This window comes from Grus americana, chromosome Z (assembly GCF_028858705.1).
Source record: "Grus americana isolate bGruAme1 chromosome Z, bGruAme1.mat, whole genome shotgun sequence".
NCBI classification, from domain to species: Eukaryota; Metazoa; Chordata; class Aves; order Gruiformes; family Gruidae; genus Grus; species Grus americana.
In genome coordinates this window covers 45,019,729-45,039,320 of record NC_072891.1, presented here as the reverse complement: position 1 = coordinate 45,039,320, position 19,592 = coordinate 45,019,729, and the positions used below count along the sequence as shown (strand labels likewise).

At 39.1% G+C, this 19,592-nt stretch overlaps 1 protein-coding gene across 4 annotated transcripts in view; it reads left to right on the top strand.

The window, feature by feature from the left end:
• Positions 1 to 16,776: 16,776 nt before the first annotated feature.
• Positions 16,777 to 19,592, top strand: part of SLC28A3 (solute carrier family 28 member 3) — a 43,961-nt gene continuing 41,145 nt past the window's right edge. For all 4 annotated transcript variants that reach the window (XR_008574657.1, XM_054809866.1, XM_054809868.1 and 1 more), the window contains exon 1: positions 16,777 to 16,912. Coding sequence is in view for 3 of the 4 variants with exons in the window: in XM_054809866.1 (XP_054665841.1) it covers positions 16,856 to 16,912 (57 nt within the window). In the remaining variant the exon portion in view is untranslated. The remainder of the gene's footprint in view (positions 16,913 to 19,592) is intronic.

Here is a 19,592-nt window from a genome sequence, read left to right as displayed (position 1 = left end):
TATACCCAGGATCTGGAGTGAATGTATTCACATCTGAATTTCCATTCAGACAGAAAAATGAGGCAAGGAAAGGTGTATGAACCTTCACATCCTATTTGACCTGAGACTTTGCAAGACATCAGCAGTTCTGTTTCTAAACTTGACTAGAACTATTTTAGACTGAATAAGTAAGTGTCTAACTGCCATAAAAGCATACAAGAAAAACTGGAGGAATTTTTAAGTTCCTTGATAAGCCCCGTCCAGTTGGATGCTGCGAGTACACTTCTTACACACAGACTCTGACCAAAATTTGTTAGCTGCTTTCTCTCAAAATGCAGCCAAAAGAGGCCGCCTCATTTTATGTAACAACCCAGCAAATGAAGCAGTCACATAGGTGATACAGAATGAGTTTCTAACCCTTCTCTGACAAGGTTCAAGCCATGAAAACACTCTAACCCGCAGGTTATAGGTCATCATAAAACATACAGAAGCAAGCTAGGAATATGGACTGGCATGCCTTTCTCCTACCAACTGAAGCAGTAAGCTATCTCTTTCTAGCCCAAGAAATTTTATACTCTTCAATCATGAAATGTGCACAGGAGACAAGAACTCGTTGTAGACAAAGCTGAGGAGCACATGTTGATGACTTGTACAACCCAAACCTTCTATGTTGAAGAGTCCTTTAACACTACTGAGGAAATTCTAACATATTAAGATGGCCTCTACCAACTCCTCAACCCCTCCATAAAGGAATATGATTTCACCACACTCCAGCTATCAGGCATCTCCTATTGACTTGTTCAGGATACAGACTTTATGGAGCACTGCTCTGAAATATACACTGTCCTTACAAACTACAAAAGGAAAAAAGAGCCTTCAGCTCTGGGTTTTACATCCCAGTCCTGCGCCACACTGTTGACTTCCAGGTGTTCATATTTACTCGAATTCTCAATCTTGAGTGGCATCAGGTCAGCTCTTCAACATACTCCCACAGAATAGCCAGAAGAGCGCTAAAAAGCCTATCCTTCAAGAACAATCTGATGTGAGCATTACAGTAATTACTCTACTACCTCATTTCATACTGATTCAGTTTTTAGCTCACTTACAACTTGCCTTTATGAGGTGCTAAATCTTTCAGTTAAAGACAAAAGCTGCAGAGAGACCTTTGCTTTTCATAGATGTGCTACTTAAAAGATTTCCCCTTCTCCACTCCCCAGCTGGTAGCAACGGCTTGCCTGATGGAGGTTGCCACCCTTGCAGAACAGTGTGTGTGAGTGATGCTTAATCCACTGCTGGCAAACCAGCTGCATTAATTTAAACAGTTCATACAATGGTTTGAATTAACTTGGTTTATTTTGCCTGATCTGGATTAGGGAGTATTCCAGGATCGCTTTAACCAGTCACAACTGTGGGAGGCGGAAATTTCAAACCAGCCAAGAAAGACATTCAGAGGGAGCGGGCAATAATGTCTTCAACTGATCCTGGTGCACTGAAAAGACAACATCTGTCCATAAAATAAAATACAGTTTCAGAGGCAGTAATACTGGAGCTTTTCACTACTGAATTACCAGATATTATGAATTTGATCTGAATCAGGTGTGAATACATAATTGCACTTTTATCAAATTAGCCATAGTAAGCAGTCTCTGATCCGACAGAAAGTTAGAGAAGTATGACAAATTATGTTTGATCCAAAATAAAATTGGCCTGGAAAACCCCAGACAAAATACATTAAACCCACTTAGGGCAAGGAAAGTGAATTTATATTGCTTTGGTGATTTGTATCATAGTAATGCAGCTTTTTTGACCCATATACAAGTACTCCAAATCAAATTTACCATCTTATTGAACCACAGATTAACAGAAGCTTGTTCTGGGGTGGTTGGGGTTTTGGTTGGTTGGTTTTTACTGTTTATCGTAAAAGGATTCATGCTTCTTATGTTTTGAAGGATTCAGAGATCCCCTTCTACCTGATCAAGTGCAACTTCATAGAACAAACAGGGAAGAGGCGGCCCATTTGTAGATGAAGCTATGGAGTCAGTAGTGCAGACTGGTGTCCTAATTGTAAGAAAATCTGCAACAGCCTTGTTCATATGAAATGCTGTCTTACTTCATAAGTAAAACCATGATAATTAAACACATCAAGATCACTGGGACCACAACCAGAGTAAGAAGCATCTCATAACAGGCAAAAGGAGGTCAACCTGACACAACATTCATATCTCTGTGCAGCTGTTGATTTACTCTGTATGGAAATCTTTGCACATTGCTTTGATTTTTATATTCTTTGGAAATATTCTAACTATCCTGAAAAGCCCCCCCAAAATCTAAGCCAAGAGCAAACACTTCCATTGTTGATGTCATGTGAGCTTCATTATTGATCATATGTGTAAGTAAGCCAGTGGATAGAGCACTGATTCAAGAACCTGTTTTTGAAATTACATCTTGAAGATAAAAAAATACAAAAATTTCATTATCAAAAGTAATAATGCTGCTTGGGACAGATGATTGCAGGGAAGATTGAGATTTCCCTTAAGTGTTGCTTGCCCTAACTATTATCCTTTGCCTTAATCATTATCATTAAACTAAAATATCCAACTGAAGGATACGCAAAAACCAAAGTGACCAAGGCAATTGTTCTTTGCATCTGTAGAATGCAAACCTAATCCAGATTAGAATTTTGAATTGATCACTGTAAAGTTTTAAAAAAAACCAAAACCAAACAAAAAAAAAATCCCATCTGGGATTAACATCTCTTGAACTATGCAGGATTTAAAACCCTGGTCCAGTTTCAGATCAGAATTTTATCTCAACGTTTGGACCAGACTCTCAACCACACTGCAGCCTCTTTAAACACCTAGGATTAAAGGAAATCTATAAAACTCAATTAACCAGACTACTAAGGATGCCTTTAGACAAGGAAAGTCTCTGTACGCAGAAAAGACCTGCCTTGCAAGTTGTGTACATGTGCTGAGGAATAGTGAGGGATTGTTGCAAGAACACTTCTCTGGTGATCTGAAACGGTTTTTAATTGAAAGGTGAGATAAAAATTTCTGCTTCCTGACTGCTGGTTTATGGCCCTTTCACTCTGTGCAAATTGTAAAGCTAAAAAAACAAAACAAAACAAAATTCACAATTTTAAATTCCAAATTTGTAGATTACTTTCTGTTTGTGAAAAGCAGAAAAACAAAGAACTAGTTCAGGACTGATGTTTGCACTGCAAATATTCTAGCTTCCACTCTATCAGCTGTTTTGTTTTATTTTGGTTTTTTAAACTTATTTCTATTATTACTTCATTATCTTGTAGAGGCACTACAGAGAATCTGGGCTTAAGTAAATCAAGTTATCCAAACACAAAATAAAACACTAACCCATCCCAGAAGATATCTGAAAACTTGCAGCTGGTTTTTATGACTGAGTTTTGCACCTTTATATTTAATTACTGGAAGCTACGTATTGGGAGCATCTTTGCAAATCAAGTCGTGATCATCTTTGCACTTAAGGAGGTAATGGGACACTGCCTTCAAGAATCCTTCTCAACTATAAAAAACCAACAGATTTTTCTGCTTCACCAAAGCAGAAAATAACATTACATACTCTGGAGCACCATCTGCTGGTACATGACCAATTCTTTAGCTACTAGAGTATTCAATTAATTTTTTGCTCAGTGACCAGCTTTGTATTTTCTGTGATTTGGAGTCCTGGGAGGTAAGTGGAGTTGTGGGGAGGGGAAGTTGATGTTTTACTAGAAAGTGGGAAGTTGACTACGTCGAGAAAAAGTGCCGCATTTCACAAAGATTCATAGAATTTCCAGCCACCCTCAGCATATGCTTTATACAGCTATCTTTTGTTCTAAAGCTCACCCTTATAATACACCTGTATCTCAGAATGCACAGGACAGCTTAGAAGCTGTAACAATCCAGCTTTAAATGCAGCCCAGGGCAACAGAGGCTTGGCTATGTAGACTCACTTGGGAGGACAGCAAGAAAAGATTAAATGAGATACAAGAGAATAAATGTGGAATAGGGTCTGAATAAACTATGTAGGTTTGTCTCACAATGGCCGTTGTCATTATAGCTCCAGTATGAAGCAATAATCCACTCTCCTGAAGTGAAGTGGTGCCTAGGGAGGCAACGGGGGGCACTGTTACTATGTTGTCCTTCCAATGTCTCCAATATTTGACATGCCTACTGAACAGAGTGGGCTAGGAGTTTCTATTTGAAATGGCTTTTCATAAAGTATTTAAAAACGTAGCCTGCGAAAACTGAAATATATGATCAACAAAACAGTCAAGGCTGTGTTCTCTCTGGGTTCTTCCAGCTTGCTCAGGGGACCACCTAAGGCAGTAGAGCCACCACAAGCTGCAGTTCTGGGGTGGTACCATTATCCTTCTAGTAAGTTGGGGCTGGAGAGAGCCTCAACTATAGCTTTCAAGACAGCTAACCTTCCCCCTGGAGAGACACAGCCAAGTCAAGAAACTCAGAACATGGATTCCCAAAGGAAATAATAAAAAAAACCCCATAACTATACGCTAAATAAATTACTTTAATCACTACTAAACAAAGGTCCTCAAATTCTCCATCCCACTGGATGTGATGGAAAATCTATTTACCTTTTCCAAGCACACAGAACATTTTTAGAAATTTCCATGGAGGGGAATTTCAGTTTCCAAAGGGTCCTGGCGCTGAGCAAAATTGCTCTGTGCATTGCTGTCTTCCCAAATCCTGCCATTTGTAGTCATTCCTTTGGGAAAGTAAAAGGGACCGTAGCTCTCCTCTGTCTCTCTCCCCAAACACGCACACACATAATATCTCCTGGAGCCATAGTGATTTCAGCAAATGTTTTCAATGGACCCTGCAACTTCTGAATTTTGATTAGTTCAACTCCCAACTCCCAGCAGTATTGCTTCACTTAGCATAAATTATTAATTTATTACAGAGCATTTCAAGGGGACAGAGGAATAATTCAGCTGGGTAAAGACATCAACTGCAACAAGGAGAGTGAACCGCCTGTGTAGTGAGAGGGGAAAATTTCTGTTCGCAGCTTTTAAAATGAAAATAGGTGGAAAGGTGGCAATAATTATTGGAGGCTAACGCTGTCATAACAATTCTACCTTCACTCTTAATCAGTATAACTCAGATCAATGTTATCAGCTGTACTGCGATAGATTTCAAATAACTGTTCACTTAACTTCTGTCCTGAGATTGAGCAGATAGGGTCAGTGAGAGCTCCTGAGGCAGAATGTCAACACTAACCAGGAAAATGAAATATTTAAAGCAAAATTGTGTCTGACAACTGCGGCAGTAGGACTGAAAAGACTACATCATATTTATTGTTCTTCCACTCCTCTTCCTCTGTGATTCTCTCTTTCCCTTCCAAAAATGGCCCTAGCTTTGCCGAGGCTGCACTGGAAACTACAGAGCTAGAGTTACTGGTGCAAGAACCCAATGCAAATACTGCCATCAAGTGCCCAACAGACCTGTGTGTTTGCAGTGCAGACTCTTCCATCTACAGCTACACGCAGAGATGTGGATGTTAATACACAGCATACATCAGTCATGGATGCTTGTATACAAGTCTCTCTGGTACAGTGTCAGTTAACAAGTCCGAATGCACAGGTAAACGTGACCATCCTCCTGGAGACGGCAGAGCTGCATTAGATTTTAAAAATGTAGCCAGAATGGGAAATCATTCTCCCTGCAGCCTGGCTTCTGTGTCTGTAAGGCCTATTCCATTTCCTGGCATGCCCCAAAATTAAATTTAAACCCTCTCTTGATTCAGCACTTAGGTGTGCTGACAAGGGGTTCAGGAGAAAGCACACTTAAATGCACGGGATCATTGCCAGCACCCACACAGGCTGGTATTAATGTGGGCATCTGTCTGCCAGTCAATGCCCTGACCGCAGTGCAACATGGCCCTACAATGCGTGGGAGGACCCCCCAGCGCACTGGTGACCCCCAGGGCACAGCCTACCCAAAGGCAGGGACCAGATCCTGGGCCTTATCACTTCTTCCCTCCATGCTTATATGGGAGGTGAGACCCTGCTGCCTGCCTGGCCTTCTGGGTCACTGGCTTCAAACACCTCTCCTCTCCTTAACTTCTGAGCTTTCAAGTCAAAGTTTGACTCCTGGCAGGAAAACTGATCCAAATGTATGCTAAGCAATGTGTCTATCTGTATGCATGGACCACATATTTTTGTTCTGTTGTTTGGTCAGGGAAGGAGGACATACGTATGAATAATCACATACAAGTAATAGGAAGAATAATGCTTATGTTCACTTTTCAGACCTCAAAGACAGCTCAGAAGACCAATGCTTACTAACAGCGTCACTTTAGGATAAACAGAGGCTTCCTGTTCTCTTGTGTGTGGCTGATCTGAAGAACACCGCACATGTACTGAATTTCTGCTACCAACAAATGTTACTCCTCTGCTTAGAATGAGGTAATTTATTGGAGCTTGTTCCCCCTCCGAAGAAAGAAAGCGGGCAGGAGTGCACCTGACCTTTCATAGTTCTCTACATCAATCACTACTAGGACTGTAATACGATTCCTACACACTGTGGTTTGGTGCTGCCTAACAATTAATCTCATGCACAGCTGGTACAGGGCAGCTCTGCAAGGCAATTTGCTTCCAGTGGAATTTTCAAATATACTTTAAAGTACTTAAGTGTAAAGCTGTGTAAAATGAATAATCCATCACAAATAATTAGAGCTGCCCCTAGAGGAGTTGGGTAGTCAGTTAGAAACAGATGTGTCATGCATTTAACTTACTAGTTATGTGTGGCCTGAAGAGTCAGCTTTTCTGACAGAGGCTCTGACTTGGATGGTAGTTAGAAACTCCAGAGGGTGTCAATGGGCAATTCATGCATGTGAGAACGGGCCACAAAGGATGGCAAGAATGGAAAAGGAATTAACAAGTATTTTTACGGTGGTTATAGGGAGATGTGTTTTTTCTTTTTTTTTTCTTTTTTTTCTTTTCTTTTTTCTTATTTCTTTTTTTTTCCTGTTTTTTCTTTTTTTTTTTTTTTTTTTTTACACAAGGCATTCACTATTCAACTGGCATTTGCTAGTATTCTGGCACACAAGATCTTTTATCTCATTTTGTTCTGCACCTGATTCCATAATTAACTAGAACATCTTGGTCAGCTGCATGGTTACAATTCCTTCCTGCTTTTGAACTAATTCTTTACTTTTTAGTCCAATGGTAAATAATTCCATTTTCCTCCCTGCTTTTTTTAAGTAAGGTGTTACTCCTCATACATACTGAATATGCTCCTGTCCCACGCCACTGTGATGTGTTTGGGTACATGGTTCAGGTTTGGATATGAAGCCTGAAAGGATTTGAGTTTGACTTTCTTTACAGTATTCTCTTTCCTCTCCTAATTCTTCAAAAGGTCTTATTTATTCATCAGTAACCCTCACGGATACCATTGACCTATACAGACCAAAACATATGGAATATAAAGACATGCAGAGAAATTGCAACCTGTAATGAGATATGCCAAAATTAAAAGGAACTATTTGAGTATGGGGATCGAAAGACTAAAGTAAACAAGAGACTTCTTTATCTAGAAGGTTTGCGCAGTATCTATCGGTAAATTACAGAAATGTTTCCAGTGTAGGATAGATCAACATGGATTAGTTAATTCCTCTGCGATAACATTGTGTGTCATCAATCCTTGGATCTAGGTGGCATAAATCAGCTAGAGGGAGCTCGGTTGTTGAAAAAGTTGGGAGAAAAAATACACTTCTGATATGGTGAAGTGGGATAGATGATGGTTTGGTTTGTCAAAACCATAAGGAAAAATTGTCCTCAGATTATGTCGTGTCAGTTTTATGATTAGGTTTCTTTGTATAGCAGTATATTGAAGAAATTCAAAAAGGTCACTAGGTCAGCAAATATCTAGCTGAAAGGATACTACTGAACCATTAGTACATACACCATGCAGTATGGAAACATTATAATAAACACACAAGGTAGGAGCTTTGGATTTTTTTGAAGCATAGTAAAACAAGATCTGCAAAAAAGAGACTGCAGATATAAACTTCCCACTGACAGATTAGTTGTGTGAGCATGGGATCTGTTGGCTGAAGGAGGAATCCTTTGGGTGATTATGGTACTGGTTGTCCAATCCACTTACATCCTGTTAAATCCTTTGCCTTGACAGACAAGACGTAGTTTTGTGTCTCTTGGACCTTAAAGATGTATATCCTGAATTCCATAGTGGGGAGAAGGGGTTTTAACTCCTTACACTAAACTGTGCTTAGAACACATATTTTTTAATCTTAGGCATAATTCCAGGCTTGATATCTTGGCAAGACAAGTTTAACTTTCCCAGACAAAGATAACTTATTGCAGGAGATGGGTGAAATGGTCCTGCTGGTATGACACAACACGCAAACATCTCCAAGTAGCAACACAGGGTTCATTTCAGCTGGGAGAACTGGTCTGGACAACACTGCTGTGATGCTGGGGCAATCTAGAGCTGCCCCAAACTGTGCTCTAGGCCAACACTCCCTGAAATGCTATCAGGATGATAACGGCAGCTTTGGCTTTAGCTGTGTTAACAACAGTATGTTAAGAGTGGTGGTTAGCCACTGTTGACCTCTTCATCTCCTCAGCTGCAGCAAAGGCCTGAAGGTCTAAATACCCATTAAAAATTCAAAAGAGCACTTTAAATGGTGCCTCTCCCTCCCCAGGCGGCAGCAGTTTAAGAAAATGCCCTGGAGTTCAAACTGAGTGCACATGTTGCCATTGGGTGGTGTAGTATTTCACAACCCGGGGAGTTATTTTGTCTTCTGAAGCATATTTTATTTCAATTTCTGCATTTGGTCAACAAATGTAAAATACATAGTTATGAAAAATACCAAAGGGTGCTTAATCAGTTTTAAGTATTTCAATGAATTGACTTCCTGATAGTCAAAGGGGAGGGTTCTTTCTTTCTTTTACACAGTTTTGATGTTCCTATTTAAGTTGCATTCAGCACTCAAGAGATGGCCTTTAATAGAATCACACTGGGTGATCCCATTGCATCAAGCAGAGAGACACTATATCATCTCTAGTACACCTAGAGAACCAGCATGGGGGAGAAATTTAGCCCAGTCACTTCAAGTTAATAGGTTATATTCAACCTCATTTGTCTTCAAGACTTTATCTTCCATACTGGGCTTGTTTTTGAAGTTTTGTTCTTGTTGTAGACATATGGAATGTCGTTTATTCAAAACCACAGTATGTGCTTGCCCTGCTTCAAAGTCATTCATTCCACCAAAATTGAGATATGTAATTAAAGTAGGATTGTTTAATGAAGGTGTATGAGTACTGTATTTTCCATTCCCTCAGAGGAATTATCAGTATCAGACGGGGGGGGAAAAAAAAAGAAAGAGGAAGAGGAAGAAGAGGAAGAAGAGGAAGAAGAGGAAGAAGAAGAAGAAGAAGAAGAAGAAGAAGAAGAAGAAGAAGAAGAAGAAGAAGAAGAAGAAGAAGAAGAAGAAGAAGAAGAAGAAGAAGAAGAAGAAGAAGAAGAAGAAGAAGAAAACAAAGCTAATGGGTAAGAAATTTGCCTAAAAAGAGTTTGTATTAGTATAGTCCTTTAGCCTGATTAAGTCCAAATTCTTTCTCTACTTCCTCTTGAAAGCACACACAGAGTTCACGTCATTGGTTAGGCCTTATTATCTGTACTAGATGAAAAGTACTTCCAGTACTAATATACAAGATGAAAGGTACTTAGGGCTGCACGCATCCCAGTCCTCTTCCTCCTACCACATTTCTTGTGTTAATAAGGAGGCTTTGAGGCTAGAGCAATGGAAGCTGGAGGTCCTGGTCAAACAATAAATTAGGGCACAGTCCTTGGCTCTGTTACTTTGAAAATATAAGCCTGCTGAACTGACAGTAAGCAAAAATAGGTGGACCAGTAGATCAATAAAAAAGGAAAGATAGGACCTTTTGTGGTAGTTAAGACAGTCTTACAGAGATGTCAGGATTACATGTCTCTCCAGTGCTGCTGGTTTTCAAATCCAGGTAATCTGGACTGCAGGTAAATTTAGAGTTCTGTGTAAAAATGTTTAACTTCACTGCGGCAGTGCCAGCCCAGGGACTGCAGTCAGCAAAGCTCTATAAGCAGTGTAAGCAGTGCTAGTTGTGTTTTTTACAGCAGTGAAGCTTTGTTGCCTGAGTAATGAGTGTCTCCACAGGGAACCACACCAAGCACTGTATATTCACACTGTTTCTAAATTACCTTCGATCCCAATAATATCATTGAGTGACTTACCATTAAATGTAAGGAGTTTAAGCACAGAACTTTTTCTGATGTCCTCTTCATTCCCCAGTAAGTGAGAATTCCCACTAGCTGGTTTAAGCTCCTGCTTATCAACATCCTCCTGCAGTTCCAAGCTCCAGAAACACTGTTAAATGAGTCAAGGAAGCAACAATCTCACAGAAGAATAAGTGTTGTGTTATGTGTATAACTTTTTGTTGTAGACAGATGTCTAAGTATTTTTAGGACTTTTGGTCAGGTTCTTCAGACTTCTGATCCATGACTGCCCTCTTTTTGGTCCTTTTGAAATACTTTATCATAAGAAAAACATTTATTTGTGCTGCTAGAGCTTAAAGATCTGTACCATACTCAAGCTTATATTGCACTGGCAGTTCAGAGCAGGACACCTCTATTTACTTATGTAAAAAGCACTTCAGGAAGTAGGTAAGTATCATTGTTTAGGTTGTAACAGGAACAAACAAACATAATAAACACTGAAATATTCAAAACTTGTCAGATTCTGACCTCACTTTTAAACAAGTAGAAATAACTGCCATTGCTTTATAGCCGATTTTACTTCAGGAGAAAGACTCCCTGAGCTATACAAACATTCTCAGATGGAATGCTAGTTACAAAAATAATTTATTGTGAACTTTTGCATAGATAGGTAATGGTCATGTGGGGAACTGAATCTCTCAAACAGGTCTGTCAGCCACTATGCAGAAGGTGCAGGACTCCCCATTGCAGGTGTTGCAATGGTGTCTTCGCTGGATCAGATCAGACTCCCCGAACTGCAGTTGAGGTGAATTCTTATAATCCTAGTAGGATCACTAGGGCTGTAAGTGTCCTGCTTAGTCTTATTAGCAGAACAGCTACTCCAGCAAGTGCATGATCCATTGCTATGTACATTTTTAAGTATGTACAAAACATAGTCTATCTATCTTAGCTGTGCACAAAAAACTACCCTACCTTACCATTCCTACATATGCAGGAACAGTTTCTACTGACTATTCAAATTATCTTATCTATGCATGGTCAACTCCTTTCTCTGCAGTAGGAACTGCCTGGGGGAGCCCCCAGAATTAGTCAGTGTCTCCACCCAGGGTGTTAATTGACACATCTCAACAAGTTCATAGTGCCTGTCCACTGGTCTCAGCCCCTCAGGAGAATCCAGCACATAGAGAGATTCAGTATCAATTAGGAAGTTACTTTGAGACAAAGCAAGCTTGGAATTCAGTCAAATAATTTGTCACAAATTAGTACACTCTCTCATCTGTACAGAGACAAGCTAGGAAGTTCCTGTGACTAAGCACTCCAGGTATGCACCCGGGCACAGCCTTTGTATACACAGTCCTTGTGTACGCAGCCCTTGTATATGCCAGTCACACCACAACTGTAACTACAAGAACAACTCGAATTTCCTCCTTATATCACTACTATAAATTAATTTCCATGGGTTTTGCCACACCTGCCTTCACAGAAAGTGTAACATGCATGTGTTACTTACCTTTATTTCACTTTCTATCTCAGAGGTCTAATTTTCACAACAGCAGTGATTGACTATCTTCTTGACTCTCTGTAGCATTGTATCCCACTGAACAGAAAGGCACAATTATTACAAAGTAAAAATCAACTAATGAGTCTGCACACATACCCAAAGCTAAACTGCATCCTGCATGAAGCATATCTACACAATTGTCCCACCAAAATCAGTTGTCTTTACACAGTCTACAGGCTCTATTCATGTGTCTAAGCAATGACCAGAAGTGGTGTTGGAAAGATTTCCAGCATACAAAAGACATAATTTAGCAAGCAGAATTAAAAACCAAACAACCCCACAAACAAACAAACAAACAAACAAACAAACAAACAAACAAACAGAAAACCAAAACAAAACCCACCACAACACCAAAGGAAACATGGTATGCCAACATTTCAGCTTATATTCGCATGTGATGACATTTACAGATTGATGCCAGTTATATTTCCACGTATAAAAGGTTAGAAGAAACAGTCCAAGTGACAGATAGCAAATAGATATATTTCTTCCTCAGTTAGATTAAGAGAATTCTATCCAAATACCATCTATTGATGAAAATATTTCTGATTAATAATACATTAAAAGATAGCTTTGTAAGCATAATTTCATTTCTCTGTCTTTGAATAAATGTTCACATACAGGTGCCCACCTGCAGATGGCCAAACCCTTTCTGAAACATAGTCATTGAAACTAAATAGGATTTCTATCCTAATTAAGTAATTTCCCTCTAGTATTCTTTGAAATAATCCTTCCTATTATCTTTAAGTGTGTACCTTTCTTCTTTTATTTCGGTTTTGTTTGTTTGTTCTCATTCTATATTCAAATTAACGTGCTATGGAAGAATCTATGTAGTATTATTTTCTTTTACTTAGCCTGTGTCGCATGACTAAGATATCAAATAAAATATTTTTTCTCTGCATCTCAGAAAGCCTGCTCCCTTTGGGGTGGTCTCTTTGAACTCTCCTGAAGTTGCTGCTAATGTCTGAGAATCAACAGCTCTAGGACTCCTGCTGTTTAGCCTTACACGGGTATGTGTCACAAGGTAAAGCGTAATGAGCCCTCAAAGGCCCTTGACTTTGATCCAAGAAGTCTTTCCTCCCTAATTTGCTGGGTTTGTTAAAAATTAACTTCTTTTACATTAATGTTTCCCTCCTGTCAAGGGACAACTTTAGGACAACTGGGAAGGATGAAAAAGTTTCATATCTACTGCCACAGAAAACTGAGGAAGTTAATAATTTTCTCAGCAGTTAGTCTGCTCAAATATTCACACAAATTTCAAAAGTATCTCAGAGGGAGAGCTGGGAGCCAGAGTGGGAGCTGGAGATTTACTGGGCAAGAGGCTGTGACTAGTGTGGACCAATGACTGAACTCACAGCAGCATCAGGGAGAAAACAGGGCAACACCTGGTCACTCATCCACCTCATAACTGTGGGAGTAGTATATTTTCATAAAGTCCATCTGGCAAAAAGTTAAAATTATTCTGAAAATGCTGATGGTTTCCCCCCACCATTTATCAATGTAGCAAACAAATCCTGCAACACATATTATGAAAGAATTCAAAGTTTTCCAGGTAGGCTAGATGTCATGTCTCAAATGTTAGATGCTCTGGACTGTACAGCCTGTGTCCTCCAGCACTCACTCTGCCCATCAGCTTACTTGATTTTGCAAAATGTTTAATAATTTCTTTTCTTTCTTAGCAAAAGACTTCAGGTGAAGGAACAGAACAGTTTGATCAATATCAATGCTTTATGAAGTATGCAAGATACATGTTTGTAGAAAAATGGCTGCAAAAACATGTAATGTTTCTTTAATAGCATTTGCTGTCATGTTGTACATATGTAAAATATTTTTTAAAATGGATGTTCAGGAGTTTGTGTCCACATTTCATCAAACTTGACACCATTCTGATTTTTTCAAAACTTTTTTTATCTTGGTAAGAAGTTTTTACTTTCTGCTTTTTCCCTACGAATGCAGGACCAATAGCTGGGAACTTTTTTTTCCTTCCAAAATTCACCTTCGGTAAAAATGAGTCCCAAAGTCAGATTTTCCAATAAAAGTTTGTGTTGAGGGATGATTTTACACACGTATAATTGTGTTTCTTTCCCAGAAGACAGTAATTTCTTCCCTTCATGCTTTATTCTCAGGATATTGTCGCATTTTAGAGTTTATCTTTTACACTGGTAACCTAACATAAATGTTTTTAAAAATTGAATAGGCCAAAGTGGTTTCCTTTACCTGCACTGGAGTCCAAGGAAAAAATTTTGAGGGGGTGATGTTCAAGCTTTCTGATCCCTTAATAAATTTCTGGGAACTGAATGAAAACATCTCTCATGTTTTGAGGAAAGGATCCAAGGAAATAACTCTTATATACAAAACTTTAAAAAAAAAGTTCCTTTCTCAAGTTTATTAATTTTAAAGGTTTCAGTCATATGTGTGATAAAATAACAGTGGTTCATTGTGCCAGCTGCCTGCAAAGTTGTAAAGATACACAAGACATTGAAATGAAATTTTCCTTAGTCCATATCAAAAGAGTAGTTTCTCATACTTACTGTGCTATTGAGGTCCTTTTGCAGATTGCCATTTTAATACAATAAAATGCTTTCCTTTTCTAGTTTCTCAGGCCTGCTAACCAAAACAGCAGCATAATTTCAATAAATTCATAAACTTCTACCATTAAAAAATGAAGTGAGAAGCACCCAGGAAAATTCTGTCTTCAAACGGGAATGAACATAATCCATGTATTATTCACACTAGGAAAAATATAAATCTCACTTATATGTGAAACTCAGTGAAAAAATTAGGTTTTTTGATTGGTCTTCCTCCACCTAAGAGAGACTCCAGAGTTCATGTAGAAATCGTGGGATGGAACATAAAGTTTCTTAGTGCTATTCTTAGGAAGCAATTTTTATCTCTGATTTAGTCAGTAGAATTTTGGCAATGCATATTTGCTTGAGCCTAGCACTGTTAGTCTGTTGTAAAAACATCATAAAAATTAGGAGTACAAGTCTTTACTGCCTTCTTACAGCTGGAGGAATCTTATAAGTAGAAAACAGGTGTCCAGGCTTATTATCAATTGAAACAGCAGGATGTGATATCCTTCAGACACATAACATTTCTTGAAAGTCCATGTCTTTATGTATGTATTTAAACTAAGCAGAAATGGGAAGGGGTTTGCTTTAACATTAAGTAGACTGCTGGCTGATGCTGACAAAAAATATGAGCAAGTTCCCACCTTTTGTTTAACTACATGGTCCTTTGTCCACAGGGAAATGGCATGTTTCATATTTTCTATAGTGGGTTCAGGATTTTCTTGGATATGTGGGTGTTTTTGCTCTCAGTATCCTGTGAGATTTCTAACATGAAATATAATTAAGAGGAAACTTTGCACTGAAATGATCAAGTCAGCATTATTCTGACATTTTTCAATGGGAAAAACAGGTTAAAAATGATCTAATGAGTTGTTAGAAGATGAGGAACAACAGCAGAAAATACTTGTGTCTTGGCATACTTACCTGGGTAGAAATTTCTTCCAACTATGCAAGTGCAGACTACAGATTTTAGGATTGCATGGTCTGGATTTGAAAATGATTCACTGCCTTGTTTCCTCTGCCCTCTTCCCTCGGATAGTGAAAGGATGTCCAAAACTGGCAGGAGGAGAGAAGGAAGAAAGGAAGAGAGAAACAGCTGAGGTATGTAGTTACCAGCAGGCAATTCTATTAAATTTGTTAAAGATATTTGTAACTATTTTTGCTGGCAAGTATTGTGCAGAGAGAAGTAATTAATCACAGAAATTGCTCTACTCATGGGGCAAATATGAATAGCAACAAATATGCTGATTTCAAAACCTGGGGCATCAAAAATATTTTGAACTCTGAAAACCAGAATATATCGTTAAAAGTCATGCGCTCCTTACTGAAAGAAAAAAAACCACACAAAAACCCCACCAACTAGTCTTCCTTTTTAGCAATGGTTATAAGATTCAGAGACCATATATTGCAACTGTATGATTTATAATTAAAACATAGTTGGAAAATTCCTCAGAAAGATGCATCACCTTATTTTTCATGTAACTGTTCTTTATTTCCAAGAATATATTCAGTCATGCTAGTCCATTCTGTCTTTATTCCTAAAACAGGACATAATTTTTTGCTTTTTCACAGGATGAGGCAAAACTCATGACTTTATCAATCCCCACGTAGGAAGTTACAAATTTAGGCACCTAATGAGTACATAAATATCCATTGCTGTATTTCAGATAAACAGAACGTTCCCTCATTTTTGTTGTCCTTAAAGACAAAAATTGTATTTATGAAATCCTTTCTAACATTAGTGTCTGTAATAGTGCTACCATTTTCAGTAAACTTACACAGAACAAGCTGTAAAGCCAAAGTCCATAGGCAATCATAAACAGGGGTAAGAGACCCAACTGACAGTTCTAGGAAAATAGCTTTGCCATATGCAAATAGCAAGCCTGAAAAATATTAGAAAACTCTTCAGTTTAAATGCGGGTAATCTGAGGACAGATAACCAAATGACCCCATGCCATAAGATCTGGCATGCCACCTGAAAATGCGTAACTGATACTTGTTGGAGGTTTGGGAGTTGTTTGTTTTCCCTTGTTTTCTCTTGCTAGATGAAGTCCCTAACTACTATGAAAATAGACCCATGATAACATCGCAGAACAGTGACATCAAAATAGCTGTAAAAAAGACAAAAACTATGATGACTTCTCAAACATCTGGGTGGGGAAGATTTTTCCCCAAGCAAGTAAGGAAAAGAAGAGGTCATATAAGTACACACATTTGCCTTTGGGATCACCCGGAGCTATGTCGGCTTCTCAAGGCTCGCAGGAATCCTCCTTTCTTGTTTCAAGAACCATTGAATGCAGTTTCCCACGCTGGCCAAAAGGGGCTGTGCCAGGGGAGCGAGAAGGTGGAGCTATGAGTGAGCAAGAGCAACCTGAGAGTGCCTCCAGCTAGCTAGACTTCAAGTGACACTCGCTGACCCTGTGCTGGCTGTTGTTGCCCTGTGCCGCAAGTAGCTTTCAACGTTCACCCAAAACTCTCCTGCCTATGCTAGGCACATGGAACTGAAGGAGACCACCTATGATCGATCGGGAGTGCACAATTTGGCCTTCCAGGTAAGCATGGTTTCCTTTGCTTTGCGGGGAAGAGAAAGGACTTAAAAACAATGAACAATGCTTACTTCTGTCCCTGAACAAAGAAAAAGCAATTTCTGTTCTTTGCTTGCAGATATTTTACAACTCCCCACATGCTTTGCACTGATATTCTGTCAAAGTACAAGGCTCTTATATAAAAAGCTAAAGCACAATCGACACATTCAGGAGTAGGCTCCACTCATTGCCTTCGTCTGCTGCCTGGTGTACTAGTATCTTTGAAAAGTCTCCTGACTCAGTAATATAGGCAGATGTATCTCACAACTAGCTCATCCAGCTCTCCCATCTGCTGTATCAGTTGCTGCTTTTTCTTGAGGATAGGTAGTTCAGTTCTGTTGCAGAGGTCATCATTATGCAGCAGACATATATCTCATCAAAGCAATGTATACTAATACTAGGAGAAAAATAATCATGTAATCAGAGTGGGGCATATCTTCTTTCTTCCACACATAAAATAAGTGCAATTGTCTTGTTCTAATCCCAAGAATAGCACAGAGAGGAGGTAAGGAGCCAATCCAGAAGGTTCTGTGTATTACGTACATAAAATAATGTTAACAACCATTTAAAAATTTTGCAGATTTCAAAAGCAGAAACACCAAAAAACCTGTTAACTGGTTAGTTACTGTTTCTCAGTGCCCAGCATCCCTGCACTTTCATAGGAATTAGCACAGGGACAAAGAGAAATTTGCAAACCCACAGCCAGGCTGGTTCACTGTATTTGCTACTGAAGGTACAACAGGTCGGGGAGAGACAGTGACTCTAAAGACTGCTGTGGTAACAAAGTCCCTCTTGCTCTCCTCTGCATCCTCTGATCCTTACACTGCCCCTGAGCTCACTAGCAGGAAGGGTAGCAAGTAGTGGATGTTAGTATCAATTGACACTTCACATAACACAGAAAGGTCTTTGTAGATGCTAAGCATGTGGAATATTGTGTAACATCAGTGACATCCAACCACTCCATATATTTATTCATTGAGCTATAGAGACAGACAAGCAATGGATTGATTTGATAATCTGCTGGTCAGAGAATATTTGCTGAATATAAGTCAGTTAGTGTCAAGTACCTACTCCAGTCAATAGTTAACATTTCATGCTAAGTGGGACAGCTTCACGAGGAGACAGAGAGATAACTCTCTTAAAACATGACAGCCCAGTGGTTAGGGCATTCTCCTGGGCAATCAGAGTGTCCTCAATGCATCTGTGCTTCAGAGCAGAAGATAAGCATTTTGAACTTGGGTCTCCCTCAGTTCAAGTGAATGAGATAAGAGAGGGCTTCATCCTGACTGCATTTTCATGCAAAATGTGTGTCTAAGGTAGTGCAGTCAGCTTCCAGAGTCTGTGCCTGCAAATCCGTGAAGAAGTCCCTCCCTAGCTGCAGAAGCTTAGTGCCAAACACTCCTGGATGACCTAAGCTGAAAATCACCTCTTTCCCCAGCAGTCTGTGAGGCACAGGACAGTGACTCGGGTTAATCCTCTGCCTTACACAACTAGCTCCCCTGGGCAATGTGCAGGGAATCCAGTTCCTCATTTCCTCTCCATTGCAGAGATCTGCAGAAACCTGCAAATCCTCTTTGATTTAAATAATTCAAAGGCCAAATCATGGAGACTGTCCAACAATGAAACCTGGGGCCTGAGTCAGGTTTTCTGGTTACTTTCTTTTCCTGGAACACCAGAAGGTGTTCACATTTACATTCACACTTATCTCTGACTCAATATATAAGTCACTCCCTAGAGAAAATAAGACACAGAAGGAAATAGGTAAACTTCTGCATATAGAAAAATTAATAATTTCACAGTAGAAGCCACTGAGAAGAAAACAATCTCATCATTTTTTCCTGTTTTCTTGTATTTGAACTTTTCTTGCACAAAGAGTGAATGCTTTTCTTCCTCCAAGATACAGTGTCCTCTAGTATTAAGCAATGAGTATCATCCCTAAACTACAAAATATAAAAGTGTTCTGGAAAGGGATTAATTTCAGCCATTCTAAGTATCAGTGTGGGATTGCACTCTACAGGTACCTTCAGACGTACCTGAGCCATTTAATGACTAACACACAAAGGGATAGAAAAAATAAGACAGGGACAAAGTAAAGCTGGGTTAGGTAGTTTGTTTTATAATGTAAATAAAGGTAAGAAAACAGCTCTCAATGTTGTACAAAGCAGCTCAAGGCTAACAAGTGACAGATGAAGGACCGTATCAGAGCTTTATTATGTTAAAAATGAGGCATTATGCCGTCTGTTGTGAAGGGACTCTTAACAGGATGAAGAGTTTGTAATATAATCTGCTGTTCGACTAGTCATAAAAATGGTCAAAAGGGGATGACTATTTGCTGTCTTCTCAATTTCACATTGGCTATCGATATTTAAACACACATATCCTTCTACACTATGATAGAATTTGTCACTGCATCACAGAAGCATAGAACTTTTTCAAATGTAGTAGTAGACGACTCTCACAAATCAGTTAACCAATGCTAACTTTCAGAGAGGGCATGCATCCATGTAGCATTAAGTTCTATTAACACCATCAATTACATTTAAAAAAATGCATGCTCATGCAAAATATCAGCTACTTCTTTTATACACTATGCAGATTCCAGCTGAACTCTTTATAGGCATAGTGTCAAAATTGCAGGTCCTGCATT